The 21,397-nt window shown below is 47.0% G+C and overlaps 1 protein-coding gene and 1 long non-coding RNA gene across 2 annotated transcripts in view; one reads left to right on the top strand and one right to left on the bottom strand.

The window, feature by feature from the left end:
- Positions 1-14,670, bottom strand: part of RYBP (RING1 and YY1 binding protein) — a 101,239-nt gene extending 86,569 nt beyond the window's left edge. Inside the window, exons 1-2 of the mRNA XM_068251842.1 lie at positions 14,411-14,670; positions 8,242-8,367 (exon numbers count right to left, since the gene is read on the bottom strand). Of these exons, the coding sequence (XP_068107943.1) occupies positions 8,242-8,367; positions 14,411-14,442 (158 nt within the window). The 5' untranslated portion in view covers positions 14,443-14,670. The remainder of the gene's footprint in view (positions 1-8,241; positions 8,368-14,410) is intronic.
- The window catches only part of LOC137531863 (uncharacterized), a 52,505-nt gene continuing 45,569 nt past the window's right edge, over positions 14,462-21,397 (top strand). Inside the window, exon 1 of the long non-coding RNA XR_011023787.1 lies at positions 14,462-14,775. This is a non-coding gene — a long non-coding RNA (uncharacterized lncRNA). The remainder of the gene's footprint in view (positions 14,776-21,397) is intronic.

Genomic DNA, 21,397 nt, shown 5'->3' on the forward strand with positions numbered 1-21,397 from the left:
AAAGGTGTGGAATGGAGCTCAAGAAGAATAATAATAATACAAACATTTGTATAGAGCTTCGTTCACATCATATGCGCTTCCGTGCGCATTTGAGAGCACGTATGAAGTGAAACGCAAGAACGGCAGAAGGGCATGGACAGCCCTTCTGCCATTCACATCTACTGCGCTGTGCAGCAGTACGATGCGCTATGATGTGCTATGATGGGCTCCCCCCCCCCACACACACACACACCTGGAAAGCTGCAGGAGGTTTTCTCCGGCCCTGCTGGGCCGATTTTCGGGGGAAGCCCTCCAGGAAATCCCGTTCTTTGAACGGGATTTCCTGACCGGAGATCGCCGAAGGCGATCGAAGCGGGCGGGGGGATGCCGCTGAGCAGCGGCTATCATGTAGCGAACCCTGGGCTCGCTACACGATTTTTAAAAAAAAAAAAAAAAAACTGCTGCGCTGCCTCCTGGCGGAATTTTTCATACCGCCAGGAGGGTTAAAGTCAGAAAACCACTGCGCCTGCGTTGCCGTGTCCTCGCTCCCGCTGATGTCACCAGGAGTGTACTGCGCAGACACAGACCATACTGGGCCTGCGCTGTGCGCTCTTGATGACATCAATCGGGATCGAGGACACGGCAACGCAGGCGGGGCCGGAGCATTGGCGAGTGGCTGCGCGGGCACAGGATGTCTGCGGGGGACCATTAGAAGCCCCGGGTAAGTTCAGCTCATTTTCCCCCGGCCCCCCTACAGTATCCCTTTAAAGTCTTCCTTATTTGTTTACCAGTCTTTGAACTATACAGAGGGAACAACATCTGTACTAAATACCTGTTTGTAGCCTGGTAGGGGGAAAAAAAAAAAAAAAGAAAAGCTCTTGATTTTTCGGGTCAACTGATCGGAATTATCAAATTGGTGAAAAATTGGATCTATTAATTGTATGGTGTGTGGCAACCTTTATGCTGGGCATACACGTCTCGATTTTGCCGCTCGATTCAAATCCGCAGTTAATTCTCTTATTTTCCGCTCGTTTTTCTTATCTTTTTCCATTCACTTCAATCCGGGAATCGAGCGGTGAAACAATCGAGTGGGAGATCGGACATGTCAGAAATTATCTATGGAGCCATCTTAATGGCTCAAAATCGAGCCGTGTATTCCCAGCATTACTCCCTTACCTGGTTGTACACCTACACCTTAGGCAGCTTTACCCAATCCTTTACACCAAAGAGGGGGGAGTAACTGTACTGGGGAAGGCAGATCATCATATGCACATCACCACCAAGGAGGGAGTGACAGGGGGACACTTCTACAGTGCTGCACAACCACTTCCTTGCAGAGGCAAGGAGGAGACAATGAGGAAAGCTTATTTTTGCTGGTAGGTACACACACAGGCAGTCCCTAGTTAATGAGAACGAGAGAGTCTGTAGATTTGTTCTTAACCTAAACCAATTGAAACGTCATCTCTGTCCCCTGTACCTCCTCTATACCCGCCTGTGACCCCATTGTCCCCTCTGATCTCCTGTGCCTTCAGTGTCCCCCAACCCACTGTCACCTCGGTCTCCCTGTTCCTTCAGTGTACAGCAGCAATATGTAATTCTACCGGTTTAAAAAACTTTTTTTCTTTTAAGATTAATTTTCTCAAACATTTCAAACTACAAATTTCACATTTTCAAGTTGTTTGTATCTGCGGGTTGTTTGTAAGTCGGGTGTTGGTTGTTGGTTAGTCTGGGACTCCCTGTATTAACTCCCAGTGCCCCAACCTGATTTGCAAACAATGTATGCTAAATTCCACTTAAAAGAGACTCTGTAACAAAATGTTCAGCCTTATTTCTTCTATCCTATAAATTCCTATACTTGTTCTAATGTGGTCTGGATTACTGCAGCCTTTCCTAGTTGCACAGTGGCTGTATTATCTCTGTTATATAATCTAATCTTTCCTCTGATGGCTTTGTCTGACTCAGGCAGGAATGTGCTGGTCTGCTTGTGATAGGATAGAAGCTATACACACCCTCTCCAGGCCCCCTGCAGGCTCTTTGTGAGTCACAGACTGAGCTTCTCAGAGCCTATCACATTCTGGTAACAGCCATGTCTTTTGTTTGTAAACACTGCCTAAAACTGGCAAATTACAAGCCAGGATTGCAGCAGGGAGTGGCAGAAACAGCACAGAGGGGCACATGATAAAATAATGAATAGAATGGTATGCTTTTTATTGTAAGAATTTTAGAGTACAGATTCTCTTTAAAAACCTTTTGAGAAGTTGTAGTTTTGTATGTAGCCTGCTCACAGCTTAGCTTTAAAGAGTAACTGTTAGGCATGAAAAACAAAATCAATTCTCTATTTCTATCTGTTGATCATATAAAAGGAATGCTAAAAAGGCAACGACAATGCATAACTTTAAAATCAATCTTTTTTATTGCAGAGATTAAACCTCATGTCCCCAGCTCCTTAGTACGCAGCCAGTAATCAGCCGCAAAAGAGAAGTTACAGTGCAGGCTGGGACGGGGACGGGGGGGGGGGGGTTGGGTTGGTGGAGTTTCTACACAGACACAGCTAGTTCAGCCTGATTGGCTGCAGCCTGTGTCACTCTCACTCCTTTCCCTCTCATTGGCTGCCTTTCATGACTGTCCGTGTCTGCCCCCTCCCCACACTCCATCCCGACAGGCATCTCTGTTGATTCATGTGGGCATTGGCTGCCACCACCGCATCGCATCACATCACATCCATGGGGACCCCTGTCCCTGCTACCATTTCCTTAGGGATTCCCTGCCTGAGACATAATGCTAGCTATTGGTGTGGGGAGGAGGGGGGAGTAAGGGAGGAAATGACCTCACCATTGGCTTCAGCTTGAGGGAGTAAAGATGGCACCTGCCAACGAACAGAATTCTCTCAATTTACCTTTTTTTAATTTTATAAAGTTCACTGAAATAAACACTTGGACCGTGCAATACACATGTTATGTAAGTAGAGCTAGTATTTATCTACTTATATATGTCTTTTTTTTTTTTTTATTTGGCATAGTATGGCTGACAGCTCCTCTTTAAAGGAAAACTATACTAGTTTCACTGTCTCATGGATATATAACAGCACACAAACACGAAAGAACAAAACAAAATACTGATATAAACTGATAAGCCTGGCCAGGTACACATAAAAGCTTATACAACCACAACACAAGCAGGATATTTTCAGTAACTACACAAAGTCAATAAAAGGCCAGGCATCACACGCACAGAAACAGGCTGGCTGCACCTTGTTTACTATTAACTGTCAGTCACGTGCAGGAAACGCTTGCAGAAGAATGTCTGGCCTCTCTAACCATAGAGTTTCAGATAAAAGATGATTCATCTGTTTTCTTACACTTCTATGTAAATTCCTTATACGCAGTCCAAGCCTCGTCACCGGAACAAGTGTTGGGTTATTCATCCAAAAAACAAAACAAAAAACAAAAAAAAAACCGCACTGTGCGGAGGACACAGGGGGGACACACCGCAAATCTCACAGGGCAGGAAATCACATTATGCACAGGGGCAATGCTCTAAAATACTTGAGATTTCCACATTAGTAACAAGCTCCATTTGTCTTTTTTATTAAAAGCACAAGTCCAGGGGAAACGTTTCCCCTAGTTCTGTGTAGGCACTCGTGGCTTAGAGTACCAGAGATCAATGTAAAGAGTATATTTATACTGGGCTTCCGCCAGCCTCATGAGGTGCGTGGGCTTCCTCACCATCCTCTCCGGCCACTCAGTTTTAGCGGCCAGGAGATTTGGGCGCAGGGTAAAGCCGATAAGCGTTCATTACTATTCCCCCTCCAGGCCGCCATGGATAGTTGGGGAGATATGCAATTTGTCTTCCAGCTATTGATGGTGGCCAAATTACAGTGTTTTTGTAGTAACTTGTGCTCCGTCTTTTGACAGTGCCCAAATTACTCACTGAACGCTGCTATAGCCTTAATTCCTATTCAAAGCCTATGGCAGCTCCAGCTGCGCCCAAATCTCCTGCGCTGTTTTTAGTTGTCTTCTAATCAGCCTCAGTAATCAGGACAGTCTTGGGCTTCTGCGCGAGAACCCCCACCGATCTGTGCAGTATTACTACTGCGCAGCTGCAGAACGCTCCCGGCTGTAGGAGCAGGACAGAGGGTGCGCACGAGGCCGAGACACGCGTACACAGAAGAGCGCGGCCGGCTAGATTACCGGAGCGGATTTGAAGATAGCGAAGTGGCTGGAGGACGGCAAAGGTGCCTACTCACCTCATTGGGCTGGAGTAAGTCCCGGGTAAGTATAAATATCCCCTTTATGTTGATCTCAGGTTCTCTTTAATTTGTTCTTTTATCTTTATACAGAAGCTCACACAACTGAGAACAAATAAACCAGATTTAAATTGCCTGATCAAAAGCCCCAACAACCACTTCCTGCAGAATAGACCTCCAGAGCTGCATGCTGTCATCTTCATCTTTCTGTGTGACCTGCCCCCTTTCTGTCTGAACAGCAGGATGATGCTGAGACAAGCAAAACCAGTATCCTGCCAATACAGCCTGCTGCAAGCTCCTTCAACAAGGCTGCTTCAATTCACAGGACCATTTTTTAGGAAGTTTTTTTTTTAACTGCACGAGTCTCGCTTGACATAAAAGAAGCCAACATTGGGGCACTTTGTGTGCAACAAACGGTATATACAGAACAGTGCCTGATAGTCATTATGACTTCAGATATCTATACAGGTACAAAAATCATAAGTCTCCTCAGTTTAGGATTCCACCAACTGCGACTTCTCGACTCCTAACTTGCATATAAAAATCATCATCAACATTAAAGGCATTTCATCACTGCCAAAGTTTAGAGATTTTAAAGTTACACAGTATTAAGATGGCATCAGCTTTTGGGAACAAAAAGCTCCTGACCAGGAAGCTGACACTCTACCCTGTTGGCCATCCCAGCTTGTCACTGCCGACTTGAAAGCCCCAGCATGATGTCTGTATAAGATTCACAAGAGCCGCATATCAGCCTGGTTCCAGCGTGTAGCCCTCCCACCTTACAGAAAAAGGCATCTACCTTTTTATATCTGATAGAGAAGAGGCCATAGGTCATTTTCTGCAAGGGGCAGATCCATGCACCAGACCCCATCTGATATGGCGTTCCAGTGAATCTTATTAAAGAGATTCTGAAGTCTCGTAAAAATCATGTTTTTAATTAAAAAATGTGTTTAACATCTTTGCCCTACCTAAACCGCCGCTGTACACTAACTAAATCCCCCCAAACTCCCTGGGGGGCAATCCAGGCAGCGCTTCCGTGAGAGGCATAGCTATGAGCCGCAGCTCTGACTCTCAGCGCGTCTGTCAGCCCGGATCGCCGCCTCTCAGTCTTCCTTCACTGAGTGGGGCAGGGAGAGGCGGAGATCGGCCGCTGACAGACGATGCATGGAGGCAGAGCTGCGGCTCATAGCCTTGCCTCCAACAGCAGCAAAATCCACAACCAAGAAAGTCGTGGATTTTGCGGGGGAGAGGGATGGGGGAGTTAGGAAGGATTTAGATAGATTTCAGCGGCGGGGATGCGGCAGGTATAGGTAGGGCAAAGATGTTAAACACATTTTTTAATTAAAAACATGATTTTTAGGAGACTTCAGTGTCTCTTTAAACAGACAATGTGTTGGGACACTAACTTTTAAAGGGAACCTTAACAGAGCGATATGGATGTTTCCTTTTAAACAATACCAGTTGCCTGGCAGTCCGGCTGATCTCTTCAGCTGCAGTAGTGACTGAATCACACACCTGAAACAAGCATACAGCTAATCCAGTCTGACTTCAGTCAGAGCACCTGATCTGCATGCTTGCTGAGGGGCTGTGGCTAAAAGTATTAGAGACACAGGATCAGCAGGAGACTCAGGCAACTGCTGATCCTGTGACTTCAGGTGCTCAGAAATTGTTTCGACTGACTCCACTGCCCTGTTCTTTAGCCCCATTCTTATTGCCAAGATAATGTACTCCAGCACACAGATACTAAAGTGCATCCCCAGCAACCCATAAGACCTTTATGTAACATCAGTTTGGCTTACAAGTAGATTCCTTCCTCCATATAATATCAGATAAAGGTAACAGAACACAAATATTGCACTAGTCTGTGTCGGATGCTAAACAGATCTTTAATTGTTCTCAATTTGTAGCGGCATGACAGAAATAGGTAAAAGTAACAACATAAGTAATACGAATTTTGACAAAAACACCAATGTTGACTCACCAACAGCAATATTTAGATTCATCATCAACTGAAAACAAAAAAACTAACACTACTCTGGCTAAGAGACCAAGGGGGAAAAAAAACAAACAAAAACACACTTCACATCACCCTTACATCACTGTTGTTCATTTAGCTCCCACACAGAGAAATGATATCCTACTGCACTTGTAATCACTAGCCTGCTATGATAAGTGCTTGCACAGCCACATAGAAGTTTTACAACTTCTAATTAGTTTTCAGAAGAACTGCTAGCCAGACTGATTCAACTCACTGGTAAACCCTTATTAACTCATGCAATAAAAAAATAAATAGTGAACACAGGGGTGTTTGAAGTAGGGCCAACACTGTATGTTCACATGTTTATACCATCATGGCATCGGTCACTTCAGATACCTTTAAGACTATCAATCTCCTCTAAAACTCCAGTCTAGCACCAGAACTTAACACTGTGGTATAATGTTCTGTCCATCTTCCAAGGTGTATCCAAACAAGGGTTTAGCTGATAGCCTTTTAAGACAACTGAAGTGAGAGGGATATTGAGGCTGTCATGTTTATTACCTTTTAAACAATACCAGTTGCCTGGCAGTCCTGCTAATCTCTTTGGCAGCAGTAGTGTCTGAACCACACACCTGTAACAAGCACGCAGCCAATCTTGTCAGAAACATCTGATCTGCATGCTTGTTCAGGGTCTATGGCTAAAAGTATTAGAGGTAGAGGATCTGCAGGACAGCCAGGCAATGTGCATAATTTAAAAGGAAATAAATATGGCAGCCACCATATCCTTCTCACTTCAGTTGTTCTTTAATCACCTCTTCATGATATGAACAGCTTGTTAGTTACCAAAACCTAGTTTAAGTAAAACCAGTTGCAGGGTTTATTCTCGGCCTCCAACACTCTCTAATGCTCTGATGCAGAGCCAGTATCTACTACACATCAGCTGTTCATACTCAACAGGCTACATGCTTTTTTGTGTGTGCAACTCAAACAAGACAGAAACCAAACATTTGCAAATCAGCCATGTAAATAGCAATGTTGAAAATGCAACAGGAATATATTTTTAACATTTATTCCAACACCACTACAAATACTTTAGCAGAATGGAGAAGGCAGGGGTAGAACTACTGCAATGTTTTTATTGCATTCTAAGTAAAGATTTCCTCTTACTTCCTGCACAGGTAACACTCAGTACTTTTATATGAGCCAAACTACTTCTTTACCCCGTCCAGAGTGTACTCTTTATAAACAGTGAAGGACAATAATCTGCTCAGCTCCTATTGGACCCTCCTGTATAATAAATTGATGAGGAAATCTAGAAAGAGGAAACAGGAAGTTCAACTCATAGCAATTTCCTGTCTGTCAGAAGGTGAATTCTCCCCAGTGAAAGAAGTCCTAATTCTCCACCACTTTATACAAGACAAAACACAACAGGGACGATATCAAAGCCGGGCGTAACAAAGGTGATGCAGCCCGTGCACCCGCGGGGGGCCCCGCTCAGGGACGCTTTGGGGGGACAGGAGGGGTCGGAGCATGAGGGGAGAGCATTGCACATCAGCGAGGAGGGGGGGGACAGTCCCCTCCTCCCTCACCTCAGGCTCTCCCCTCAGTGCTCCCCTCCTGCATCTATCAATGGCAGTGGGCAGGACAAATACCTCCATCCACCGCTGGAGGTTCCAATCTCTAAGTGCTTCACACTAAACTAAAGTTGTGTGAAGCACTTAGAGATTGGAACCTTGCGGCGGTGGATGGAGGTATGTGTCCTGCCCGCCACCAGTGATAGAAGCAGGAGGGGAGAGCAAGAGGTGACTGTCCCCCCTCCTTCCACCCCCCAAATGGCCCTGAGCGTACCCGGGGGGTGGGGGAGGGAGGGGGATGGTGCCCACTCAAATTCTTGCAGGAGGGCCCGGTGACTTCTAGTTACGCCCCTGATCATAGCTAGTATGCCCTGGACACATGCAAAAGCCGGACACTCTACATGTCTTCGATACTGCAGGTGCACTTCAAGAGAGGAGGATTCTACATAAAAGCAGGACTATACCTAGTTGAGGTTCCTTTCCGGACATCACATATACTGCACTTGAAGGCTTCGGCACTGTTCCGAAAAGTGCATACGCTACAATCCCAATATCCTTCATCAGCTGAAGGCTTAGCTTGCCGTTTTGGCCTGAACAAAAAGGGGAGAAAAAAATGTTAAAATATTACAAAATATACATAAAATTCTTAATAAAATTCATAAACATCAATATAAAGCAGAAATAAAGACATTGACCATGCAGGTGATAGTTCTCAAAAGAAAAATACTGCTTTTCAAAATCTATTCCCATTAATTCAACAACAAATAGAAAAAGTCTGCATTGCATGGATTGTAGTTATTAAATGAACCAAATGTACTTGTTATAATATCGACAGCCAGCACCTAAATATCCCTGGATGAGAAACTGGTCAAGTCTGAAAATGACTAAGCAAAAAGCTTCTCCTTTATAAAGGTAAACATTCTGCTCGTATCGATTACCGCTCGTCCCCGCCGGCGCTTCCTTATTAGCCGCTCGATTCCCTGCCATTGTCCGCCGGCGGGGATCAAGCGGGCGGGGGTCGAGCGGCTTGATCGGGCCAGCTGAATATTATCAGCTGGCCGGATCAGCTGGTCGATACACGGTACAGAAACATACCGTGTATCCCCAGCATTAGGCTAGGTCCCCACTTGGACCAGATCATGTGCAGCCAGCAGGAGTTTAGTGACCCAGCCCGGGATTATCGCAGACTGCACAGACGTTCGGCCACGCTTACCGCAACTGATCCCACAGATCTGTTGCAGACTGACAAGTGTGAACAGATCCTATATATAAAATAAGAGCCATTCACTGCCAGTTTTGCTATGCTGTAAAATGGACAAAAAAAGTGTCAGTTTTACTGTCAAGTGGGAACACAGCCTAATGGTGCCCATACACGGTACAATAAAAACGTTAAATTTCCCCATTTATTCGACCACAATGATCAAATCGAATGAAAGTTTTAAATCTTTTTTTTTCTTATCAAGAAAAAAGAATCAATTATCCAGTTTTTTTCAATAAAAATCCGATCAGACATGTTGGAAAAATCTTTATATTCCATCTAACGGAATAATGAAACAAAATTATCAAAACAAACAAACAAACCAAAAAAAAAAAACATGAAAAAAATTGTACCATGTATGGGCACCATTAGGCTGGGTTCACACATAAAAGGAGTCCTTGTACTGTCCTGTCAGTTTTTTATAGTTGGCATCAGTTTTGTATGGCTTGGTTCACACAATTCTGAACCTTTCAGGTCCAGTCCTGTCCGTTTTCTATGGGTGTGTTCACACATAAAAGATGCACAGTTCCAATCCTGTTGGGTAAAACTAAGGGCCCTTAAACCATTTGCAGAGTGAGTGATGTGAGTGCGGCTACCTAGCCACATCGCATCACTTTCACTGCTGGCCGCGTCATTTCCGCATCTCCCAAAGCAGAAGTGTATGGAGGGGGCTGCAGATTCTCGGATCACTCTGCACTGCCCTGCACGGAGTGGAAACGGTTACTTTGCCGTGCATTGGAATCAGGACACCCACAGCGCATCGCACCGCTTGTAATGGAAATGGCCCTAATAGAAAACTGATACAAAACTGACAAGACAGGACTGGAAATGTACAGATTTGTGTGTGAATCAAGCAACAGAATTACTATGACAAAAATATTAGCGGCTAGGAATTTTACATTTCCTAGCCGCTATAGCCTAATAGTGATTGACTTGTAAAATAAAGCTTGCTTGAAACAGGACATCTCAGAATCCTCATGTTTGACATTCATTCACAGCTTACAAAGAGATCTCACAAGGCAGACTGTAAATTTTAGGCAACCTTTTGTCTTTACTAAGATAACCAATACAGTGAAGGAGAGCACAAATCTACAGGTATGCCAAATTTAACAATATTCACTCCCATTTCCAGCCAGGAAAGGCAATTTGGAGAGGTTTTCTATTAGTAAAAGCGGAGTTCTGCTTTAAATTTCCTAGCCATACTATCACTCTCAGGGGCTCTGTTGGTGATATCTCTGTACTCAAGTTCTCCCCACAGCCATTGTTAAGGGCTCCGCTCTACTGAGGAACCTTTCATATTATAAACCAATGCACCACAAGGTAGGTGGTGACAGAACCAACAATGCCAACAGGGACACCTTCCTGCTGAATATTACAAGTGGCCAGCAGGGGACCAAGCCCACAAACCCCGCCTACAATTGTAAAATATTGCTTCCGGGTGGTTTGACTCTTAAAGCACCTAATCATTAACTCAACTCATACATTCCAAGACATAATCACACACAGAAATCCCTTTCATAAAGCATGCAAAAGCACACCAATATCAAGCATAAGCGTCCACTGGCAGATTGGTTGGTTAATGTACATTACTTCCATTAAACTTTCACAGTATGTTTACATGCGGTTTCAACTGAACTAGACCCACCCATACACGCACACTTCAGAAGCTTAGAATAGAACATATTCAAAGTAAAGAGAGAGAGTGGGAATGGCAAGTCTTTCCAAAACACAGCTGATATCCTGTCTAGTGATACCATAGAAGTATACTGACAGCTGTCACTTAGCCCACTAGTCTGACAGAGCCTCTAAAACAGAGTCCCCAGTAAAAGTTACTTGAACATCAAACCAGTATATGTTTCAAGACCTTAAATTGGAGAAGGGTTAAAGTGGGACTCCAGACAATGTTCTCTCGCCCTCCATAATAATAAGAAGAGTCAGAACCTACAATTGACTTTAGGGGTTACTAGACAGATGGTTCAGCTGCCCAGCAGTCATTGGATTGATTACCACATGAATGGTAAAATCCACACACGTGGTTGCTCAAGCAGATACCGCCTGGTTTAGGACTATCACATCACTGATCGCTGGCAGAGGCATCAGAGGGCATGGAGGGTTGCTGTGCACACATTAGATTCTTAGCAGCAGGGTCAGTATTGGCTACCTCAACCAAATTCCATTTAGTGTGCATACAAGGCTGTGTCTGGGTTTCTCACTGGGAGATAACAGACTTCCTGTCCCATTAATGAGGGATACTCACAAGAGAAGTGATGTGGAACCTCTCCAATGAGCCCCAATTAAACAACTTTACATATTGTGTGTGAGGTTCAGTACATTTGGTAATTTTATTTTTCCTTCCTATGTTTGTCCCTATTGGAAAGTTTCCAAACTTCCAGCATGCTTACAATGGTCACAGAGAACAGGAAGCAAGGGGGAAAATATCCTATATGGGGCACAGACAGAAAAAAAATCTGAGATGTTCGCACCAATGCCTGCTGTACCCAAAACTAATTTTATCTAGTGTTTCACTTTACAATAAAGGTGGACATGAAGGCAGCAAACTGTCTATGGAGATCTGAAAACCCTTGGTCTCAAGACAAACTTCCTATATCTTCCACTTTACTCAAAGCGATTAAAAAAAAATAATATCTAGACTAGGTTTGCTGGACAAAGAAATATTTAAAGTGTACTTTACATGAAGGTCACCATTGTAGATTTGGCTATTATGCTTTAAATGACAAGTGAAAGGTATATGGAGGCTGCCATATTTATTTCCTTATAAACAACACCAGTTGCCTAGCAATGCTGCTGATCCTGTGCCTCTGATACTTTTTAGCCATGGACCCTGAACAAGCATGCAGAAGATCAGGTGTTTCTGACTTTGTCAGATCTGACGAGATTAGTTGCATGCTTGTTTCTGGTGTTATTCAGATACTACTGCAGCCAAATAGATCAGCAGAGCTGCCAGGCAACTGGTATTGTTAAAGAGGAAATAAATAAGACAGCCTACATAGTCTTCTCAATACAGTTATCCTTTAAGAGTTGCTCGCCTGGAACAAGTATGCAGATTAAGATAGGGAAAAGCCACTGCATGTCTGTTCCAGAATAGTCTGGAAAGAATAACATTGACAGGACCAGTTACAGCCAGGGAACTAGCATATTTTAGAAATTCAACTGCATCCTCCATATTTCTCTAGTGAGAGGTGTTGCATTGTAACTGACACTGTTCTGCATACTGTAAGGTGGTGTGAATCAATGTGTGCAAACAGTACCCACATCCTCAGTTGCCATGAGATGCAACAGATTCTGTTCTTACAATGCTGAACAAGCAGTGCGTTTTTAGAAACGCACAGTGCTAGTCAGAAAAGGTGCACATTGGTTAGTTGATTCCTTGCCTATGTTTCATTGCATACCACCTCAAATGTGTTATAAAGTAACCCGATGCAACAATCTAGTGTGAAACTAGCCTCAAAGTCAGTAGACCAATAACCAACAAAGAAAAGTTATATCAATGTCAAATGTATCATGTGCTGAAAAGAATGGAATAATTTTACATGCCCGTTTGTTAATCTTGCTAGTAATTCCCCACATAGCGTAACTTTTTCGTTCCGAGCTCAACGGACCTTTTAGTGAGGACCAGCTACCTATTCAAGGAAAAAAGCGCAAGTGTCTACTGAAGCAGGCTGTCAATTCAGTGACTGCAGGGGGCACTAGGCAGCATGGTTACCTTAGATTAAATTTGCTGCCCTTCAAATTAACCTTACAAGGCCAGAGAGGGGGTGAAAGCGTCTGGGCCAGGAGGGGTTAAATTGCCCAAAACCGTCAAATGAGGTGATGGGGGGGGGGGGACTGTTCCACTCCTATCCTCTGCAGCCTGCTGCCATGCAAACAGCTCTGGCCTCACCTCACCCCCTCCCTCCTCTCCTCGCCACCTTCCTTGTGCCAGTGCCCTAATTGTCAAGCTCTGACAGAGAAGACCGTGGCACGGTCACCCAGGGGGAGAGGACGGACTGGCCCCCATCGCAGCCATTGGCAACGACAGCACCCACTTTTTTTTCCCTATTCGCTTCCCCACCGCCAATTACCAACATTAACCCTTCCCTGTTCTGAAGCTTTTCCCCCCCTCCCTCCTTCCCATACTCATTAGGTGGATTTTTATCCTTGGGAGTAAAAACCATGAAAGGGTTAATAAAAAAAAAGACAAACACACCCCACTGTGAAAATAGCACACAAAAGACAAAGCAGCTATAGCAAGCACTCACATACAAGACATTCCTACCACCCACTGTCTACGGTTCCCATCTCGCAGCCCTCCCTACTTACCTAGCAATAAAGGGAATAATATTAAGAGATAGGGGGGTACTGATGACTGTAATCATTTATTTAGATTTTAGGGGCAGCGGAGGCGTTTTCACTCTCCTCTCCACCCTGCCCTGTTTTTTTTTTCCCTTCTCTCTCTCTCCTGGTAAATATTCTCTTTGTCTGAGGCTCTGTGCAGGGAGTGTGTGTGTGTGTTATGTGTCTGAGAAGCTCAGCCGCCATAGCAGAGCTATGCCCTAGCGCACTTCCCCTCAGCTCCCTATAGATCACATACATTAGGAGCAGCTAGGCGTCCGATCTGACAATATTGACAGCAGATAAAGACCACATTGGCCCATTCTGCCCATTTTAAATTGGGCTTATTTATGCTATTCCTGTGCTAAGGGTAGATGTGTGATGATCACAGACATGGGTAATAAGCTAATTCCCTGAATATGGGGGGTGCAGGGTGCTGGTTTTGCAGCCACCACTTGCAAGGGTGATTGTCAAAGATGGTGCAAGTACTGGGGGAAGGAGGGGGAGGGTTGCTCCTGCACAGAATATGGGTATTAATAACTCTTCTACAGAATATATACATTGTGAGCTAATCATAGGTGGTGGTGCTTCTGCAGCCTCCACTTGCATGGGCCAGGGATGACTGTCAATCGGGCACATTGGAGGGAGGGGGGCTACTGCCCCCCCCCCCCCCCCCCCAACTCTCTGTGCGCAACAGAAAGATATAAACAAGACAGCTATAGATGATATATATTGACAACAGATTTGGGGAGGGGGCTGCTTCTGCAGTCCTCACTTGCAAGAGGTGTATGGGGGGAGGGGGGGCATAATCCCCCAACTCTCTGCATGCAATACAAGAGGGATATAAACAAGACAGCTATATATTATATATCAGCAGCAAATTTGGGGAGGGGGCTGTCCCTGCAGCCTCCACTTGCAAGGGCAGGAGAATGATTGGCGGGGGGGGGGGGAAGAGATTATCTCTCCATCTGTCTGCATGGCATAGAGGGGGTATATAAATAACCGAACCCCCCTCCCCACAATCCCCACCCCCCTCACTGTACCTGGTCGGGCTCTTCTTGTCGCCCATAATCATGAATGTAAAATCCACGCCTGGTGCACCCTCCCCCCTTTCGGGTGATCTGCAAGGACCCCCCACACCTTGCGATAGAGAGGGATCAGGGGGGAGGTGCAGGGATGGCAGTTGATGAGGGGGCTATGGTGCCGGTTGCGGGGTGGATGGAGCGGGGGGAGTCCAGGATCAGCCCCAGCCGTGCTCTCCTCCGCCGATCCGCTGGCAGACTGCACACACCAGTCACTCAGGGACGGAAGGAAGGGCGGGGACACAGCCGACGTGACGTCACGACCCGGTTCGCCCAATAGCTGCGCGAGGGGGCTTTAAAAGTCCAGCACTTGGCAAGAGGGGAAGGTGAAATATTCCGTCTTCGCTTACAGGATTACTGAGTGACATCGTGTGGCTCCCTGTCATCCCTTAGCTTCTCCCGCTCTGCCCTCCTCAGCTTTCCTCTCCTGCCCTTCATTCCTCTGCTACCTTTTCCTGCCCTCCACTCCTCTACTTCACTCTCTCCTGCCCTCACCTCCACTCCTCTGCTCCCATCTCCTGCCTCCGCTCCTCTGTTTCACTCTTCTGCCCTTCACTCCTGTGCTTTCCTCCCCTGTCCTACATTCCTCTGCTACATTTCCCTGCCCTCCACTCCTCAGTTTCACTCTCCTGCCCTCCACTCCTCAGTTTCACTCTCCTGCCCTCCACTCCACTGCTTTTCTCTCCTGCCCTCCGCTTTCCTCTCCTGCCCTCCACTCCACTGCTTTCCTCTCCTGCCCTCTACTCCTCTGGTTCCCTTTCCTGCTGCCCGCTCCTCTCCTGCCCTCTACTCCACTGCTCCCCTCTCGTGCCCTCTACTCCCCTCTCCTGCCCTCTACTCCACCGCTCCCCTCTCCTGCCCTCTACTCCACCGCTCCCCTCTCCTGCCCTCTACTCCACCGCTCCCCTCTCCTGCCCTCTACTCCACCGCTCCCCTCTCCTGCCCTCTACTCCACCGCTCCCCTCTCCTGCCCTCTACTCCACCGCTCCCCTCTCCTGCCCTCTACTCCACCGCTCCCCTCTCCTGCCCTCTACTCCACCGCTCCCCTCTCCTGCCCTCTACTCCACCGCTTCCCCTTCCTGCCCTCTACTCCACCGCTTCCCTCTCCTGCCCTCTACTCCACCGCTTCCCTCTCCTGCCCTCTACTCCACCGCTTCCCTCTCCTGCCCTCTACTCCACCGCTTCCCTCTCCTGCCCTCTACTCCACCGCTTCCCTCTCCTGCCCTCTACTCCACCGCTTCCCTCTCCTGCCCTCTACTCCACCGCTTCCCTCTCCTGCCCTCTACTCCATCGCTTCCCTCTCCTGCCCTCTACTCCACCGCTTCCCTCTCCTGCCCTCTACTCCACCGCTCCCCTCTCCTGCCCTCTACTCCACCGCTCCCCTCTCCTGCCCTCTACTCCACCGCTCCCCTCTCCTGCCCTCTACTCCACAGCTCCCCTCTCCTGCCCTCTACTCCACCGCTCCCCTCTCCTGCCCTCTACTCCACCGCTCCCCTCTCCTGCCCTCTACTCCACCGCTCCCCTCTCCTGCCCTCTACTCCACCGCTCCCCTGCCCTCTACTCCACCGCTCCCCTCTCCTGCCCTCTACTCCACCGCTCCCCTGCCCTCTACTCCACCGCTCCCCTGCCCTCTACTCCACCGCTCCGCTCCCCTCTACTCCACCGCTCCCCTCTCCTGCCTTCTACTCCACCGCTCCCCTCTCCTGCCTTCTACTCCACCGCTCCCCTCTCCTGCCTTCTACTCCACCGCTCCCCTCTCCTGCCTTCTACTCCACCGCTCCCCTCTCCTGCCCTCTACTCCACCGCTCCCCTCTCCTGCCCTCTACTCCACCGCTCCCCTCTCCTGCCCTCTACTCCTCTGCTCTCCTCTCCTGCCCTCTACTCCACCGCTCTGCTCTCCTGCCCTCTACTCCACCGCTCTGCTCTCCTGCCCTCTACTCCACCGCTCTGCTCTCCTGCCCTCTACTCCACCGCTCTGCTCTCCTGCCCTCTACTCCACCGCTCTGCTCTCCTGCCCTCTACTCCACCGCTCTGCTCTCCTGCCCTCTACTCCACCGCTCTGCTCTCCTGCCCTCTACTCCACCGCTCTGCTCTCCTGCCCTCTACTCCACCGCTCTCCTCTCCTGCCCTCTACTCCACCGCTCTCCTCTCCTGCCCTCTACTCCACCGCTCTCCTCTCCTGCCCTCTACTCCACCGCTCTCCTCTCCTGCCCTCTACTCCTCCGCTCTCCTCTCCTGCCCTCTACTCCTCCGCTCTCCTCTCCTGCCCTCCTCTCTGCTCCTCCGCTCTCCTCTCCTGCCCTCCGCTCCACCGATTCCCTCTCCTGCCCTCCGCTCCACCGCTTCCCTCTCCTGCCCTCCGCTTCACTGCTTGAAGACATGTTGCGTGTGTGCTTGGTGGATACTGGATGAGTGAGTTACTTCAACCCACCTCAGGGTACACTACATGGGCTCAGCCATTTCTCCCCCCTCTGCCACTTCACCCTGGGAAGTGGTTAGCAGCTTAAAATGGCCCTGCAAACTTCACTCTTATTCCCCTGCAAACTTCACTCTTATTCCCCGACCACTGCAGCTACCCACTCTCCTTCCCTATCACCTCCTGTTCACTATACACTTATACCCTTGCTTCCCCCTCTGCCCTGTCTTTCTATCCTCCTCTGTCCTCCCTTTTTGCTCCTGCTCACTCCTCCCCTTCCGTTACTGCTCACTCCTTCTCATCACCTTGTCTCCTGTCTTCCCCAAGGCCAGATTTCATTAATACATTTTCCATCTCTGGGCAAGGCTGGATTTCTACTTTTTACTCCCTTATGGTGGCCAATACATGGTACATTTTTTTTTTTCATCCAATCTTAACAATTCTATGTAGTATAAGGGAACTGCCTATATTATCCTTTCAGTATAGTCACTTAATTTACCATTATACTACATAGAAATGGTAAGATTGTATGAAAAAATTGTACCATGTATGGCCACTATTGGGCCAATTTTCTTGTGGCTCCATATGAGCATCAAGGGCTTTACCACTCCATCTGCAGTCCCTTTCCATGTGTAACAGCCATGTAAAGTGGTTCTATTCTTTTATGCAGGGCCGGCGCTACCATAGAGGCAAAGGAGGCAATTGCCCCAGGGCCCCAGAGCCTGTAATGGCCCCCTAGTGGCTTTTTCAAAAAGACCTTATAGTTTTTGAGAAAATCTTTTTAAAGTTTCAAAGGAAAAAAAAATACACATTTAAAAACCCGCTGACTTTAATGGTTAATAGCAAATCCACCTTAAATGCTAGAAACCCCCTGCAGGATATATTAAGGATATCATTGAGAATAAGAGGAAAAAAACATTTTTCAAAAAGACCTTATAGTTTTTGAGAAAATCGATTTTAAAGTTTCGAAGGAAAAAAAGTATACTTTTAAATGTGGTAAATGTCACTTTTAGTAGCAAACCTAACGGTAGTGTAATTTTACATGTATCAAAAGAAAGAGCAATACATTTCCTGATGGGGTTTCCAGGGGGTGGACACTCCGCAACAGCAGCAGCGCTTTGGCCAGGGATTGCTATACAGCCGCAATATGGCTGTATGAAGATCCCTGCCATTTTTTCCCAATTTTTTTTTTGGGGGGGGGGGGGGGGGGGGGGGAGTGTGGGATATTAAAAAAAAAAATTATGTGTGGTCCTCCCTCCTGAGACTTTTTAACCGCTTGTCCTCCATGCAGGCTGGGATACTGGGATAGCCAGAATGTGGAGCTCCGACTGATTGGGACTTCACACCCTGACTATACCAGCTGCAAAAAGGTCCCATAATGCCGATTTTTGTTCCGGGGTATCTGTTGGGGGGGGGGGGGGGGCAGGTTTATTTTGCCCTGGGGCCCCATTGTTGCTAAAACCGGCTCTGCTTTTATCTTTTATGTATAGCTCCATTGGTAGCATCCTTCTCTCATGTGTTCCCCATTTACAGTATCTTCTTTCATCTACAGCTCTCTTCCTTGTCTAGCTGCCATTGTGGGTAGTCGTCGCCCAAGACCTGAGCCTTTGTGACCTTTCCAGAAGTCTGGCCTTGTACCTGGGCCAAATTTCTTGTGTTTTCCACTCCATTAACAAAAGCCCCCATCCCATTTCATGTGTAGTCCCCTCATCTACGTGTAACATCCATATACAGCATCCCCTCCCATTCATGTACAGGTACCTTGGGCAGCAGCTCCCCTCTTTCATGTGTTGCTCCCAATTTGCCACCTCCTGTTTCCATTTGTAGCCTCCTCTTCATAAACGGCAACCCCATGCCCATGTCAAGCATTCCCCTAGTCCCAGCTTTGTGCCTTTCCAGAAAGCTGGCCCAGATCTTTCCCTTGTGTGGTCTTCTTGATCCTTTCCTCTTCCCTTCTCCCACCCTGTCCTCTCCTATTGTCCTTTTCTCTGCTGTTCTATCACCAACCCAGTGCTAGCCTAACCTCTCCTGTCCTATATTTTTTCCCTGACTTATGCTGCCATGTTACGCTTGTTGTCTCCTCCTCTTCTGTCCTCCCCTATTAATTATGTCCCCTCCATTCTTGTCCTCTCCTGTCATCCCATATTTTTTTCCTGTTCTCTGCACCCCATCACCTCCTCTGACGTTTCTACTAATCATGTATTTCCTATCCTTTCCTGTCTTCACCTGTTGTACCCTATCCTCAGCAGGTTTCCAGTGTTCTCCTCTATTCCTCCTCTCATGTACTCTCATATTTCCATATGTCCAATTCCTCTGCGTCCTGTCTTCCCTCTCCTCTCCATACCCTCCTCCTCTTGTCACTTCTTTTCCTGCTCTCTTTTCCTTCCTCCTCTATCCTTTTCAGCTTCCTACCTTATCCTCATTCTGTTGTCCAAGAAAGGTAATTTGAGTGTAAGGACCAATTGTTTACTTAGGAGAAGCCATAGGCCGCAGTGGAAATATGCAGCTATGGTGCATCGAGTGCTGCAGTGTGCGGTGGTGGTATAGAATTTGCGCTGGGGTTCAGTTGTTATAAAGCTACGTTTCAGATCAGCTTTGGCGCAGGTATAAGTGAGTAACTGTGTATGCTTAATGGATAGCTGAGTTATGTTTTTGGCTGGAACAGAGTGTTTTTGTCTACAGCGTTTGGAAGCTTAGTTATAGGAGGGCTAGTGTTAAGTGACGGGGTTAGATGTTAGTGTTAGGTGATGAAGTTAGTGTTAGGCATAGTTATAGGAGGGTTACTGTTAGGCAATAGGGTTAGAGGTTAGTGTTAGGCATAGTTATAGAAGGGCTAGTGTTAAGCGATAGGGTTAGAGGTTAGTGTAAGGCAAAGTTATAGGAGGGCTAGTTTTAGGTGATAGGGTTAGAGGTTAGTATTAGGACACAGGGTTAGAGCTTAAAGGACAACTGAAGTGAGAAGAACACTGAGGCTGACATTTATTTGCTTCAAACCAATACCAGTTGCCTGGCAGCCCTGCTGATCTATTTTGCTGCAGTAGGGCCTGTATCACGTCAGAAACAAGCATGCAACTAATCTTGTCAGTTCTGTCAATATTGTGAGAAACGCCTGATCTGTTGCATGCTTGTTCAGGGTGTATGGCTAAAAGTATTAGAGGCAGAGGATCAGCAGGACTGCCAGGCAACTGGTATTGCTTAAAAGGAAATAAATATGGCAGCCTCCATATACCTCTGGCTTCAGTAGTCCTTTCTTAGGCATAGTTACAGGAGGGTTACTCTTAGGGCTCTTTCACAGTGCGACGTTAAAGTCGCACGTTATAAAATACTTTAATGCATATTTATATCCTTTTAAACAATGCAAATTTCCAGGCTGTCCCCCTGATCCTGGTGTCACCAATACTTTGAGCCATAGGCCCTGAACAGGTGTGCAGACCAGGTGCTCTGATTCTGACTGGATTAGCCACATGCTTGTTCCAGGGTTGTAATATAAACTATATCAACAGGACTGCCAGGAAACTGGTATTGTTTAACCAGCTGAGCGGTCTGGACGAGCTCAGCTCGTCCAACACCGCCAGCGGCTGCCGCTCAGGCCCTGCTGGGCCGATTTTAATGAAATAAAAAGCAGCACACGCAGCCGGCACTTTGCCAGCCGCGTGTGCTGCCTGATCGCCGCCGCTCTGCGGCGATTCGCCGCGAGCAGCGGCGAAAGAGGGTCCCCCCAGCCGCCTGAGCCCAGCGTAGCCGGAACGAAAAGTTCCGGCCAGCGCTAAGGGCTGGATCGGAGGCGGCTGACGTCAGGACGTCGGCTGACGTCGATGACGTCACTCCGCTCGTCGCTATGGCGACGATATAAGCAAAACAAGGAAGGCCGCTCATTGCGGCCTTCCTTGTTTATTCTGGGCGCCGGAGGCGATCGGAAGATCGCCTCCGGAGCGCCCTCTAGTGGGCTTTCATGCAGCCAACTTTCAGTTGGCTGCATGAAATAGTTTTTTTTTTATTTAAAAAAAACCCTCCCGCAGCCACCCTGGCGATTTAATCAGAACGCCAGGGTGGTTAAAAGGAAATATATCAGCCTCTATCGGTCTCACCTCAGGTTCCCTGTAAATAAACACAGCAACATTTAGGAGGAAGATAAAGAAGGCATATACTCCAAGCAACCACAAGTCAATATGTGTAATATTACAATAAATGAATACTGTACTTTCATGCCAAGATGACATTTGTTAGAGAGTGATAAAGCTCTGACATAACATTCAATAAAAATGTTTTTCTACTTTTTATTACCCATAGAGTTATCATATTTGCTTTTGTGCACAAGTAATATTGTCTGTCAACAAATTCCCAAAGTACAGCTTATCTGCCATTGCATTTTATTGCATAGCTGCTGTATTTATATATTACATTCTATCCAGTGGTCACTTCTCAGCTAATGACAGCTCAGTTTCGGCAGTTTGCTAATGCTTACACTCCTTTGTCTGATATATTTAGGGCCTATTTCCACTACACACGGATTCTGGATGCAGAAAACTGAC

Source organism: Hyperolius riggenbachi, chromosome 9 (assembly GCF_040937935.1).
Source record: "Hyperolius riggenbachi isolate aHypRig1 chromosome 9, aHypRig1.pri, whole genome shotgun sequence".
Classification (NCBI taxonomy): Eukaryota; Metazoa; Chordata; class Amphibia; order Anura; family Hyperoliidae; genus Hyperolius; species Hyperolius riggenbachi.